Source organism: Lasioglossum baleicum, chromosome 16, assembly GCF_051020765.1.
Source record: "Lasioglossum baleicum chromosome 16, iyLasBale1, whole genome shotgun sequence".
Lineage (NCBI taxonomy): Eukaryota > Metazoa > Arthropoda > Insecta > Hymenoptera > Halictidae > Lasioglossum > Lasioglossum baleicum.
In genome coordinates, this window is record NC_134944.1 from 5,415,228 (window position 1) to 5,429,929 (window position 14,702).

A 14,702-nucleotide genomic window follows, 5' to 3' on the forward strand; every position below is an offset into this window, starting at 1 on the left:
GTTGTTTTTCCCCAACGCATTAAAAGCGTCGCTTTGTTAATTCACACGCTCCGAGAATGAACTGAACGCTTTGTGCCTCGTGAAAACCCGAGATCTGACCCTGACTCCACGCGAATATCTGAGGAGAAGGAAGGTTAGCCTAATTCCTGGCGTGGGAGGGGAACACGTGTCGCCTTTGGAAACGATTCTCAGCTGGCGCACACCCGAGCTTAGACTAATGGAGTACACTGTCTCGGACGAACGTGACTTTCAGGAATTTTGTCTCTTCGTGTTAGGCTGTGCTTGTAAGAATTCTTTTGTCATTAAAATTTACGGGAATAATGTGTTCGCTAGGTTGATAATAATGAAACAATATTTTAAAAGTCATATTTAAATTCGTTGTCATAAATGAAAATAAAAACTGAACGAGTAAAATAATATTGCCATCAACTTATTGAAATTGTTAAAAGAAAAAACGAAATTCTTACTTCGCATAAAAATCCGCAATCTACTGATTGAACTGGGGGGTGTGAAAACAAATAAAAATTATCGAGAGACATTTCGCCCTGAATACGTATAAATTAATCATTTATTCGCGAAGTATCTATAAAAGTGTCTTCGCAATCTCAGCAACTGTAGAATGAAGACTCTGAAGTCTGCAATCTTCAATATAGTGACAAGGGTTATAAAAACAACAAGATAGCATGTATCGCTATATAAAATAAATAAGCCCAGTGAAGAACCAGTCAAATCTTTCCAAGTAAAATAACTAATTAAAATGTATATTGAAAGTGAAGTAAAATAGCTCTTAAAAATCTCGATAATTGTCCAAATAATTTTAAAATCCATCAATTTGACGGTCGCGTTGTTAAATAAATATAAAACCGTATTTATCGAGAGACATGTTTCACGAATTTTCACTCAATAAATAAACCTAGTAAACGTCTATTAAAAATCGCCTCGAAAATCTCGACAAAAATCCAATGGAAAATTTCAAACTCCATCAGTTTGACAGTCCCTTTACTTTGAAAGATGACAGGGGTCCCAATAAGTCCCAAAACGCCGCAAAAATCGAAGAACTTTCGATAGAGCGATGAAATTTTTCTTAAATTAAAGCTGAAACGTTGCAGAACATGGGAAAAATTTGGAAATTATGGTACGAACGTTTCTTAACCTAGAAAAAATTCGTCACACTTGTAAAATTCCAAGAAAATTGTGGTTTTTCCAATACAACGCGCGGAAAAAAGTTTTTTGAACATATTATACACGTGCGCCGTTGATCCTTCATTGTCAAAAAGCCGCGCACGTGTTGCGATTAATCAAGCGCCGTATCCGCCATCTGTAGATCCTCCCGCGCGATCCATGGATCCCACATCGAACACGGGACGCCGCGTCTGATCGCAGTACTTGACTGAAGATAAATGAATCCTTTTACCGGGTGGGGGACGAAAGAGGGGGCACGCGCGCTATTAGGGAGAGAATTCTTGAGCACGGTGGCGGGGTGAACGGGCCCCCGAACAGAGACGAAAGAGAGAAAAGTTTCCCTATGCGTGGGGAGGGGGGTGGGGGTCCTCCGGGCAATATACATATTACGTGCAGCCTGTTGATTTATTGAATAAGCCAGTAACAGTCGCGCCGTATACAGCGACGCACGCGAGACGCGAGGTGATTGAGCTCCGTCGTGTGCTCCCTTTTGGATCGCTACAGTTCACGATTTCTGACTGAAAGGGGCTGCTTCTCGATCACTATTACACGGCCACGTGTTCCACGAGGAACCACTGTGCTGAGGAATCCTCTCCCGTCGCGGTGAGTTATTATTTTTTGCATTTTTAGCGTCTTTGTTATCGTCTTGTGTTGAACTAGTGGGGCATATGTTATACAGATGATTTTTGGATGTGAAATGTGGATTTTTATGCAAAATAAAAATTGTCCGAGTTTATTAAGGGGTGCAAGGTTTAGAGAGAAATTAATTTTTTCAGTCTAGGATTTGTGCATACATTCAGAACAATGTGATAATCGTTGAAAATTATTTTTGGGTGTGGAGTGTGGATTTTTATGCGTAACAAAAATTGTATGAACGTGTTACATGATGTAGGGTTTAGATAAAAATTTATTTATTCAGTCAGGATTTCCGAAAGTTGATAAGAATATTGTTAGAGACGATTTTTAGATGTTCAATGTGGATTTTTATGGGAAATAAAAATTGTATGAACATGTAACACGATGCAAGGTTTAGATAAAAATTGATTTATTCAGTCAGGATTTGCGAAAGTTGATAACAATATTGTTAGAGACGATTTTTAGATGTTCAATGTAGATTTTTATGAGAAATAAAAATTTTCTGAACATGTAACACGATGCAGGGCTTAGGTAGAAATTAATTTATTCAGTCTAAAGTATCTGCAGCAGTTGAGACAAATGATTTTTGGGTGTGGATTGTGTATTTTTGTGCGTAACAAAAATTGTCCGAGTTATATTACACGATATAGAGTTTCGCTAGAAATTGATTTACTCTGTCTATGATTTGCATACGTCGAGAAAAATGTAACAGTAGATGTATCTTCTAGTGTTATCACTGCATTGGGGATCGTTTTCTCATTTTCGCTGTGTCTGCAAAAAATCTGGATTATAGTTTTCTCGAGAATTGTTTAACTCAGCTGTTTCTCTCAGATAGTCCTAGCAGAAATCGAGTTACATTAGCAATTAAATGAAACGAATTTCGATATCGTATTTTCCACAGTATTTTAAAACAAATTTGTAATTAGCCTGGGGATTTTATACATTTATAATAAAAATAGAAATACCGTGTCGTGTATTGTTTCGAACATTACAAAATTATTTCAAGAGAAAAAAATAATTGTCTACACAACTTCTATATCTTGTAATTAGTAAATTTTTTATTTTGCATAAAAATCCTGAATCTGTAGCCCGTAGTGCAATTAACCCTTAGCTCTGTCGAATGGTACCATTATTCAAAAAATATTGTTTACATTATTAAATATGTCAGTATTATACCAATATCATATCAATAAAATTTTTAACATCCAGTTCTGAGCTATGTTTAAACTTTCAAGTCTCTAGCTCATCGGGAAGATAGTTTAAAATCAATTGCAAAATTTGTACCGAACAAACAGACAGAAAAGAAAGCTAGGTAATAAAAACGTGGTAAAAATCGTTGAGAAATGGGAATATTCTAGTCTGGAAGGAATGTTTAATCTTCCAGTTAAAATAGCTCCGAGTACTAAGGGTTAATGTTAAGAAAAAAATCGGTCTATAGGGTCGGCGGAGAAATTCCGGGGCAATAAATTTTTTGTTCGATCCTTTATGGGGGTCGGGCCCCAATCAATGTCGTTGTTGAAGCGAAGGAATTTTCATTGGGGTTTGATGTTATGAATGTTGACCTGGGAATGTCGGAGCCTGCGTAAACATCCGTCCATTTGCACCAACGCTCGCGTGTTGTGCGTCTCTCGTCGCGGATCAGTGTTGTTTTTCGCACGCGTTCAAAAGCGACTAGCACGCGTGTAAACGCTATAGATAGAGAAGAGGTCCCGGGAAGCCAGGCGTTGTAAGAGATACGCGGCGCGACCGATAGTGACACTTCGCCAGTGTGTTTATCTCGAAAGGAAACGGTCGACTCTCTAACGAGGAAACAGTTTGCCGTGGCTCAATTGCCGCGGCGAACAACGGAACGATTCCGGGGGTCCACTTCCTTCTTGTTTGGACCCTCCGTTCGAATTTGGCAGGATGACGTGTGTTTACGATAGTGTATCCGTTAGTCTATTGTGGTCTGCTGTGGTCTACTGTGTCGCGACATTGTTGCAATCTCCCGGAGGACTGCCAATTCTAATATCAGATTCAGATCGATCGATTCTAATTGTGTCAAAACGAAGTCTTTCGATCTTCGATGCTGGTTTCTCACGTTGATTAATCATCGAGTGAACCGGTGCGGCATCTGCAGTCATCTCCAACATGTTGATCGACGATGCAATTTTGCAATTCGGTGTGTAATGAACCGTTAGAAAAATTTAGGAGTCCTTGTTAGATAGAGAGATTTTTTCTTGTTTATACACAATTTTACAGATTCGTATAAAAATGTTAGTATCTGCAGAAATGTGTCACCAGGTTATCTCGACTGGCCAACTGCATTAATTTTTCTCAGTGACTCAATGTCCGTGACGAAGCAAATGACGACGCATGGTGTTGCAATCGTCCATAGACATATAGAGATAGACTGCGCGGCCTGTACGAAGCGCTGAAGCCCACAATGGCGGCAAAAAACAAAAATAAAACATCAATAAATACATCAATTGGAAAGAGAGCGCTATGGACCCCGGCTAATGCTCTCTCTCTCACTCTTTGTACCGCGCGCCGCCATTGTGGGCTTCAACTCGCCCATAAGACGGCGCAGTCTATCTCTATATGTCTATGCAATCGTCCAACAGCTGCTTATTAAACAAATAACAATGTAGTGAATCCTTCGGATACGTTTCTGATGGCCGGTCCAGCTCGTTGGGTCCAGTGTTGGGCAAATTTTATTTTAAATAGTCGATAATTAAATAATAAATGAACGTGTGATTTTAATTGCAAATAATAACGGAACGTTTCATCTAAATAAAAGTAATTTAAGTAATTCCAAAATTGATCTATTTATATTATTTCATATTTGCAAATAAAAGATTATTTATTATTTGGATTGAGGTGGAGATCACACACACAAATAGTTTTTGGTATTCTCTTATTTCTTGTATTTTCTATATACAATGAACTGCGCGTTTTTTGTCTGCTATAGCAACCTTTTCAGGTATAAGGGTCAGGGCCGTCCGGAGGGCCTAGTTGCCTATAAAAAAATACAATTTAATTTATTATTTGACAATACAAATAACAATTCAAATTGTATTTGTAAATAACAATTAACTTTATTATTTTAAATAATTCCATTTATATACACGTGCTCAAATAATACATAATTATTTTTGCTTTTTATTTGAATATCCAAATAACAAATAACTTTTATTTAAGTATTTATTTATTGCCCAACACTGGGTAGGTCCGTGTAGTCCCTTAATTATCAAGTTTTACTATTAGAGTCATTTGGATATTTACATAGAGTTTAATTGACTATTCATCTAGTGACTAATTGAATATTTGTCTAAGATTAATTGGATATTTATATAGGGATTAATTAGAGATTTGTACAGGGATTAATTGAATATTTATAGAATTTAGATTTCTCTTTTATTTCTGAGATAATTTTCTGCAGCTGTGTGCACCCCTCCCCCACGAATTCGTGTGTCTCGACTTTTTAATCGCACTCGTTGAATAAAAAGATTTATTCTCTGTTGTTGCGGGTGATTTCGAAACGGAAGGGATAAAGATTTGCTCGGAAGACATCGTCCGTTGGCGTCTTTTGTTAGTGGGACTTGTTGGCGGACACCACGGGACGGTGAACCGATAAATGACCTCTCATTACTCGGCTCATATATCAAACGCGGCGTATCTACAATACGGATACGCCGTATCCGCGACAAACCGTGGCAACCAGACGTCAGACGATGATATCCTTTGTTTACACAAGACACTGTCCCTCGCTGAGAAATTTTCCAGCTTGCAAGGAAAAGAGCTGGTGATCTGAGCCATCCAGCGACGAGATCGTTAAGGGATGAAATAGCCCCTGTTATTTGAAATTTGAGGAGTGGAATCTTCCTTTTGGAAGAAGAATTGATAAAAATGGTAATCGCGACGAGATTGTTCGCGTTTTGGGGGATGATACAACCCCAATCAATTAAAAATAACTTAAATCCTGTGTCCCGTCTCTACCTTCCCCTTCCACGCTTCCGCACATTGTGACACATGCACAACGTCACATGACTAATCCTACTGCAAGGAGGGGGTAACTTTTTCCCCTCAATTCAGAGGAATGTGTTTCAAAGGAATGTGTTTCAGAGGAATGTGTTTCAGAGGTATGTGTTTCAGAGAAATGTGTTCCAGTGGAATGTGTTTCAGAGGAATGTATCAGGGAAAAGTTTCGGAGAAAAGATACAACAGGACCTCGATTAACCGGATTGATCGGGGGACAATCAGAGACTCGAGGGACATGATTAAAATATACATTATATTCCAAAATAAATTTTTTGTTTTTGAAAATTTTTATTTCCCTTCATAATATAATCACTAGACTGCGGAACTTTATGCAAAATAAAAAATGTCTACGTCGATTCCAAGACAGAGGTTACATAAAAATTTCTTTCTTGTTTTAATTATTTTATCGAACTGAAACTAATACGTTGATGTTCTTAAATTTTTTAAATATATGTCCATTGCTTTAAATTGTACGTACCAATTTTTATTATAAATGCATAAAATCCGCAGTCTCTAATAATCACATTTAAACGCATATTTGTTTATAATTGGGATCCGGTTAATCGAGGTCTTACTGTTATCAATAACACAGATAGATCGCATTGATCACAACCATCGGTCAACAAGATCGTTCATTCAGAATCATTCAGGGGATGAAATCGTGATGAGCACGTCTCGCACAGTGTTAGTTTCTGTACAGGCAGGTCCTTAATGTTCGACCGCGATCACGCGCAGTCATTTTATCATCGTACGACTTCGTCGCGTCGCAGCCAAGTGCATAAGGTTTCGTCGGGAATAGGAGCACGCGATAAACTCGACCTATAAGAATCCGCGGCTCTCTACTATCTCCATCTCTCTCTCTCTCGCTCGCTTCGTTCTCTCTCGTTCTCGCTCTCAGTCTCTCGATCGACAAGCGTAAATCTGCCCCGAGGGAGTAGAGTTCATTGCAACTGAGATAACCGGAGATCATTCGTGAATGAAAATCTTGCTCGAGCGAGGAAAAAATTGGGAATGGCGATTAGGCGATTGTCGGAGGGCTCAGTTACACATATGCTCACATTTTTAGAATATATTTTGACAATTTATACAGATCGTTTTAAAAGTACATTATAAAAATGACAGGAATGTGTACGTTACAACACTAACAAGGATGTGTACGTCATATTATATTATAAACATAACAAGAATTTGCTCTTTACATTACTTTATAAAAATAACAAGAATGTACAGCCAAATATGTAGCCAAAGACATATAAATTTGTCAAATAATTATTCGTATATGCATTTTCATAAATCATAAATTGACAATATTAGAACATTGTGGAAATACTAGAACGTTGTGTTGAAAAAGATTTTCAGAAATGGAAAATTGTCTACCACAATTAATTATCTCAATAATCGTAAATTGATAATGTTAGAACATTGTGAAAATATTAGGACATTGTGAAAATATTAGAACGTTGTGGAAATATTAGAATATCGTGTTAAAAAACATTTCTAAAAATGGAAAATTGTCTAGCACAATTAACTATCTCAATAATCGTAAATTGAAAATATTAGAACATTGTGGAAATATTGGAATACCCTAATTATAATATTAGCAATTTTTTTTTAGTATTATAATATATAGCCGAAGACATAAACTTGTGAAATAATTCTTCGTAGATGCATTTTTACAACATCAATAATCATAAATTGGCAATATTAGAACTATTGTGGAGATATTAGAATATTGTGTTACAATTTTCAGAAATGGAAAATTGTCTACCACAATTAACTGTCTCAATAATCGTAAATTGAAAATATTAGAACATAGTGAAAATATTAGATCATTGTGAAAATATTACATCATTGAGGAAATATTAGAACATCGTGGAAATATTAGAACATTGTGGAAATTTCATTCTAGCCCAACTGATCAAATACAATTTCGAAAGATAAAGAGTTCAGAAGTTCCAAGTTTAAACTCCGGAGAAAATTTGCTCCGTAAACATAAGCTATCCGTAGCGCCGATGCAGAGTTGGCACCTAATCAAAATTCTCAAATAAAGATAATGTGTGTGTATACGGTTTCTAAGATGCTCATTAGTAATGGAAGATAATCAGCCGTCTGAGCGCATAGATTGAGATCCGACTAACAACGTGTCTATCATTCCGATGCAACGAATGCGTGACAAAAAGTGAACTTCATTCGCTCGTATTTCGTAATGAATCAAATAAATTTATGCGAGCGTGGCTCGTGAGTAATGCGATACGCACTGACTTTATATTACATTGAAAAACAACTTTACAAAAATCAGAATGAGCGACAAATTTCTCAGAGATAATATCCTTCAATAAAAATTTTTTAAAAATCCTCTCGAGCTTTTTCATGGAACTTTGAATTTTTGTGGGCAAATTTTAAGAAAGCGGAAACGACTAAAATCTGATTTGCATTTCGTATTGGGCTGGGAAGAAAGTTCGTAGCGTTTTCACATTAAGAATCGAAGATAAAATAAAATGCACTAAAAAGGAGAAAATAATTTTTTTCAGACATTAGCGACTATATAAATAAAAGCGTGGAGCGCTAAACTATATTGACGTAATCTTCGTGGGCGTTCCACGCTTTTATTTATAGTCACTGATGTCTAAAAAAATTATTTTCTCCTTTTTAGTGCATTTCAACATAAGCGTGGCTTTCAAAAAGTTTTTTTTTATATACAGAGTCTTTGTTATTGAATAAATATCTGAATTTTAGCTTTCAATTTTAATTCACAAACGTTACCAACTATCTTTCCAACGCAATAGACCTGACATAAATAAAACTCGTACTAAATTCTGTGGAACTTTATATTACATTTTCAAAAGCCATAAACGCATAAAGATCCGCAGTCTAGCAATCGCATAAATCTCGGAAACGTTTAAAAACAGTCCAAACAGGTGCAGACGTTAACGACAATCGATCGTGATTTTTCTGTTGCAACAAATCTGTCACGAAGCCGGAGTAGAGAAGTGTACGATTCGCGTTTAACAAAGCTTACATAAAAATAATTGACGTTGTGTGAGCCTCGGTTGATTGGACGACGAGGATTCTAATCAACGAGTGATTTATTTCACACGGACGCGTTGTTTTCTACTTTACATGGAAACGTCGACGTTGTAGCTCGATTTTCACGTGACGCGTTGATATGTACGGAATGTATTATAATTGTTACGACATGTGCAGGATACTCCATCGAACTAGTTGCAGCACCGTACAAAGATTACATCTTTTCTTTGCCAAGGTCTCTGAGAATAGCGGAAGCTATGATCCCATGGATCGTTGGTACAAGTTGTATCTTTCTTGAAGGCCGTGATCTGCATCGATCAATCGTTAATCGATCTTCGGAAATTGTCGGATTACTTAACTATTTGCAACTCTGTAGCGTTTTTTCCCTTGATTCATAAGTTGGGTGCGTTCGATCACTGTAACAGATTGGAATTGAGCGTTGCGCGAAAATATGGCGTGCTGGAATTTACGCAGTGTGCTGGAATATAGTATAATTTGCTATAATGTGCTCATAGTACATATAAGGTAGTATAATTTGCTACAGAGTAGAGTGCAATAATCAACTAAAATTAAAAAATGGCTAATAGTCTTTTTGAATGTTAGTCATAGGAAAATAGTCATTAGTCAAAACTTCTTGATTAGTTGGTGATAACTAATTAATAATATTAATGTATGTTAATCGCACAATAGTGACTGATGACTGATCATCAACTACTAATTCACTAGTAGGCAATAGCTAACGATTACTTAGAGCTGTGACCAACTATTTACCATTTAGTTATCACTAACTAATCAAACAGTTTTGACTAATGACTATTTTGCTATGACTAAAACATTGAAAAAGACTATTAGCCATTTTCAAATATTACTTGATTATTGCCCTACTCTGATTTGCTGTAATGCATTTAATGTAGTATAGTAATATATTAGAGTACAGAATGAGCCCTTAATGAGGGCTTGGAATGACTAGCACGTGTCGTTTTGTAAAAATGACAAAATTAGAATATGTATATGGTTGAATAGAAACAATCTATCGATTCATTTGTCACAAAAAGATCCTTATGATTTTAATAATTACAGAGTAACATATCAGGCTGCAGCATATGTAAATACGTTCGTTTGCAAGTAAAAATATGTTCCAATTTGAACGATTTATGACTCTCCGGAAATAGATACGTCTAACTGTGATTACATAGAAACTACTACTGACAGCTAACAGCTTTATAATTGATTGACCCTGTACTCCGTTAACAAATGCAAAAAAAATGTAAATGCAGAAAAAGTACCCCTGAAGAACTCTAATTTTTCAACGAGAAGTGTCAGAAAAACATTCAGTGTGGCGGTTTCAATTTCAATATCAATGATCTTAATTTTAATTTTAATATCAATGAAATCAAACAACTTTTTTCAGTCGTCGTGGAATAAAATACAATTGATTGGCTAAAAGAATAGCGGATTTCAGTCGTCGTGGAATAAAATACAATTAATTGGCTAGAAAAATAGCGGATCTCAGTCTTCGTGGAATAAAATGCAATTAATTGGTTTAAAAAATAGCGGATTGCAGTCGTCACGGAATCAAAGGAATTGTCTGCCCCCAGATCTACGTCACGTCTAGCGGATTCGCATAGATCTCGAGCTTTGGACTCTCAGTGTCGCGCGAGCACATTCGGAAAAAAGAACGGGCACTAGTTCCCAGGGAAACTCCATCACAATTCGCAACGTCGCAGTATGTATCTGCGAGTCAGCGTGCACATGGACATAGTTAATCGGGGATTCTTAGGCGCTGGCAGTCACGTTCTCCTGCAATCTGTCAGCGGCGACAAAACTGTCACTTCCGCGGCTGAGAAACCGCGTGTATTAACACTTAGTTTGACGCACGGTAGGCCTAAACGTCGATTTAAAGATCTAGGGATTAATAAAGATCCTTTATTAATCATTATCGAGATTGTCAACATTCGTCAGGAATTATACAATAAATGTATTGTATGTACTACGTGCACATTTTTGGACGAATTCTATTTTGTGGGTATGGCCCACTTTGACAAGACCCAAGTTTTTACTTCGTTTTACTGCATGAATATTTCTTAATGAATCCCACCTATTTTGTGGGAATAGCCCACTGTGAGAAGACTTAATTTAACTTGTTTTGCTACATGAATATATTTGAACGAATCCCATTTATTTTGTGGAAATGGCCCACTGTAACAAGACCCAATTTCATTTGTTTCACTTATATGAGCATTTTTTGTGGAAATAGCCCACTATATGACGAGACCTAATTTAATTTGCTGCATCACATGAATATCCTTGGATGAATCCCACATATTTTGTGGAAATGGCCCAATGTGACAAGATCCCATTTAATCCGTTTCACAACGTGAATGTTTTTGGATTCATTCCGCCTGTTTTGTGGACATGGCCCACTGTGAGAAGACTTAATTTAACTTGTTTTGCTACATGAATATATTTGAACGAATCCCATTTATTTTGTGGAAATGGCCCACTGTAACAAGACCCAATTTCATTTGTTTCACTTATATGAGCATTTTTTGTGGAAATAGCCCACTATGACGAGACCTAATTTAATTTGCTGCATCACATGAATATCCTTGGATGAATCCCACATATTTTGTGGAAATGGCCCAATGTGACAAGATCCCATTTAATCCGTTTCACAACGTGAATGTTTTTGGATTCATTCCGCCTGTTTTGTGGACATGGCCCACTGTGAGAAGACCTAATTTAACTTGTTTTGTCACATGAATAGTTTTTACTGAACCCCCCCCCCCCTTTAGTGGAAATAGTCCACTGTGACAAGATCCAATTTAATTCCATTCACAACGTGAATATTTTTTAATGAATCCCCCCCTTTTTGTGGAAATAGTTCACTGTAACAAGACGCAATTTAATTCCTTTCACCACGTGAATATTTCTGTAGTAATAGCTCACAGTGTAACAAGACCTAATTGAACTTGTCTCATTACATGAATATTTTTAAATGAATCTCACCTTTTTTGTGAGAATGACTCACTGTGACAAGACGCAATTTTTTTACTATGTTTTACTACACGAACAGTTTTGTGTTTAACTTGTTTCGCTATATGAATATGTTTCATCTACAGGGTGTCTCAAAATTCCTTCCATATTCGGAAATGACAGATATCTGAGATCATTTGAAGTGACATTTCTTTTGCAAAAATCGCGCCCCCGGCTTTGCTAAGGAGTTATTAACGAAAAACACGGACCAATCAGAGCGCGGCTACAGCGAACGGAGTCCGACTCTGCGAAAGGCCCTATTGCGCGTGGCGTCGCCGTTGGCCGAGCCAGAATCAATCCGCTGTAGCAGCGCTCTGATTGGTCCGTGTTTTACATTAATAACTCTCTAAAAAAATCCTTGAACGGCATTTTTGCAAAGGAAAACGTCGCTTCAAATGATCTCGGGTACCTCCCATTTCCGCATTGTTGTAGGAATTTTGAGACACCCTGTAACAGACGATAAGGACGCGACTTGCGTTCTATCGTAGAAAAGCGTAGCTGGAGGAACGACTGATTAGATAGACGGTTCCGTTTTGATCTCCTCAGGCCTCCCAGCGCCTCGTAGCTCACCGTCGACGAAGTGCTTGGCCTGACACCGGCAAAGACACACACCAGGCCTGACCACACATGCTGAGGAGACGAGCAACGAACTTCCCGTCACCATGAGGCCTTGGACCAACAAATCCGTCGGCCTTGGGCTGCTCGGCCTGCTCCTGATCGTCGCCAGCTCGTGTTTATACTTCCTCTGGCCCGTCATCTTCCATCACATTCTTCAGAAGGTAGGAATCTAATCAATTAAATCATTTATCCAAGAACACTTGATTATTATCAATGTGGAAAAATCTTTCTCTCAATTATTATTCGATCAATCGTGTTGCAATTTTGTACACTTTTACCACTAAGGATAACAAATATTTTAGCAAAAGGCTTTTTCGAAATTCGAGCCACAGAGCGTCCTCGGTAGAGCATCGTCACAGATTCAAACACTTCCAGAAACACTGAAAAATTTTTCCCGGGAACGAATCTACCACGAAATTGAAGATCGAAGCTTCCTCTTTGCAACGACACCTCTAAAATTGATCTACGATTTTTTCTTGCCGTTTTATCGAGCTTAGAACGAGAAGTGTGCACCCAACTTCACAGTAGTACAAGTTGCACCGTGAGGGCTGAACATGTTCCTCATTTTTCTTGCGTAAAGCGGTTAAAAAAAAATCGTAGATGAAGTTTCGAGTAGTCGTTGGAAAGAGGAAGCCTCGATCTATGAGTCCGTGAAAGATTCAGTCCTGAGAAAAATTTATCAATGAATCTAGACACGTTTGAATTCGAAAGAAAGATTTTTTCATTTTCTTGAAGTGGCTGTATATGTATTACGACAGTAGTTTTAATAATTTTTATAAATTCGTCGTTCACTTCGTCGAATAGAAAGAATCCCGTTTGAACTTTACCGAGATTAATTGCAGAAGAAATTTGTCGGCGATTGGCTAAACATCTTGCTCCTAATGACGATCCCTAGGAGGTTAGGCCGGTAATCGTCGATAAATCCTTCGATTAATTGAACAATCGTCCACTTTTCCAATCGCGAGCAGACACCGGCTAGACTGTCTCTATTTTCGACGGCCCGTAAATTTTCGAAGTCGTCGGAAGTCGTTCGTGTTTCTCATGTTTCTATCTGGCGTGTGTTAGCTGGAGATAACCCAAAGGCCATCCGACAGAAATTCTCGGGAAGAGAAAAGAAAATGGAGCGTCGCGACTCTGTTTATACGCTCTCGAGAATAAAAGAGTCGAATAAGAAATCGGTACACGGCGTAGATAAGACTATAAATATTTCATGCTGGATCTTCGAAAGAAATGATTACGAGATAGGCAAAATAGACGAAAATAAGCTGTACATATTTTTCTTGAAAATATGGTTTCGAGAGGACCAGAACAGGTTTTACACATTCCTCTTGACTATCTCTGATTCTTGTCTGGCCGAACCTTGTCGCTACTCGAGTGTTTGAAACATGACACTGCACTCCAAATAGCGATTCATATTTTATAAATAGGTGTGTAGATTATTAATATGTTGGTTTGTAGATCTCTGCGAAGTTGGAGAAACAAACAACATTGTGTTTCAACAAAATTCTGCAGTAAATCAAATTTTTAAAAAGCTGTGAGCAATAGTAAAAATTTATTTGTTATTTAAAGAATTTCTGTAAATCATGAGGTGATAAAAATTGTTAACTGTTCTGGAGATCTGATAAACATTGGGACACCTGCCAATGTTGGTTTGTAGATCTCTGCAAAATTAGAGAGAGAAACAAAATTGTGTTTCAAAAAAGTTCTGCAGTAAATCAAATTTTTAAAAAGCTGTGAGCAATAGTTAAAATTGATTTGTTATTTAAAGAATTTCAGTAGCTCATTAAGTGATAAAAATTGTTACATCTTCTGGAGATCTGATAAACATTGGGACACCTGTCAATGTTGGTTTATAAATCTCTGCGAAGTTAGAGAAACAAATAAAATTGTTTCAAAAAAATTCTGCAGTAAATAAAATTTTTAAAGCTGTGGACAATAGTTAAAATTTCTTTGTTATTTAAAGAATTGCAGTAAACCATGAAGTGATAAAAATTGTTAAATCTTCTGGAGATCTGATAAACATTGCGACACCTGCCAATGTTGGTTTGTAGATCCCTGCAAAGTTAGAGAAACAAACAGAAAGTAAACAATATTCAAAATTGATATGTTATTCAATGATTCTCTGTAAGTCAAGTAATGATAAAAGTTGTTAAAATCTTTTGGAGATCTGATAAATATTGCGA

General features: G+C 37.1%; 1 protein-coding gene across 4 annotated transcripts in view; it reads left to right on the forward strand.

The window, feature by feature from the left end:
- LOC143217389 (protein croquemort) overlaps window positions 1-14,702 on the forward strand; it is a 29,420-nt gene continuing 14,718 nt past the window's right edge. Inside the window, exons 1-2 of one of the 4 annotated variants that reach the window (XM_076441630.1) lie at window positions 1-284; window positions 12,448-12,680. In XM_076441630.1, coding sequence (XP_076297745.1) covers window positions 12,564-12,680 — 117 coding nt within the window. In that variant the 5' untranslated portion in view covers window positions 1-284; window positions 12,448-12,563. Of the gene's footprint in view, window positions 285-1,572; window positions 1,786-1,857; window positions 3,980-9,969; window positions 10,745-12,447; window positions 12,681-14,702 lie in introns of those variants that run through there. The other 3 variants (XM_076441628.1, XM_076441629.1, XM_076441631.1) reach the window with 3 other exon arrangements.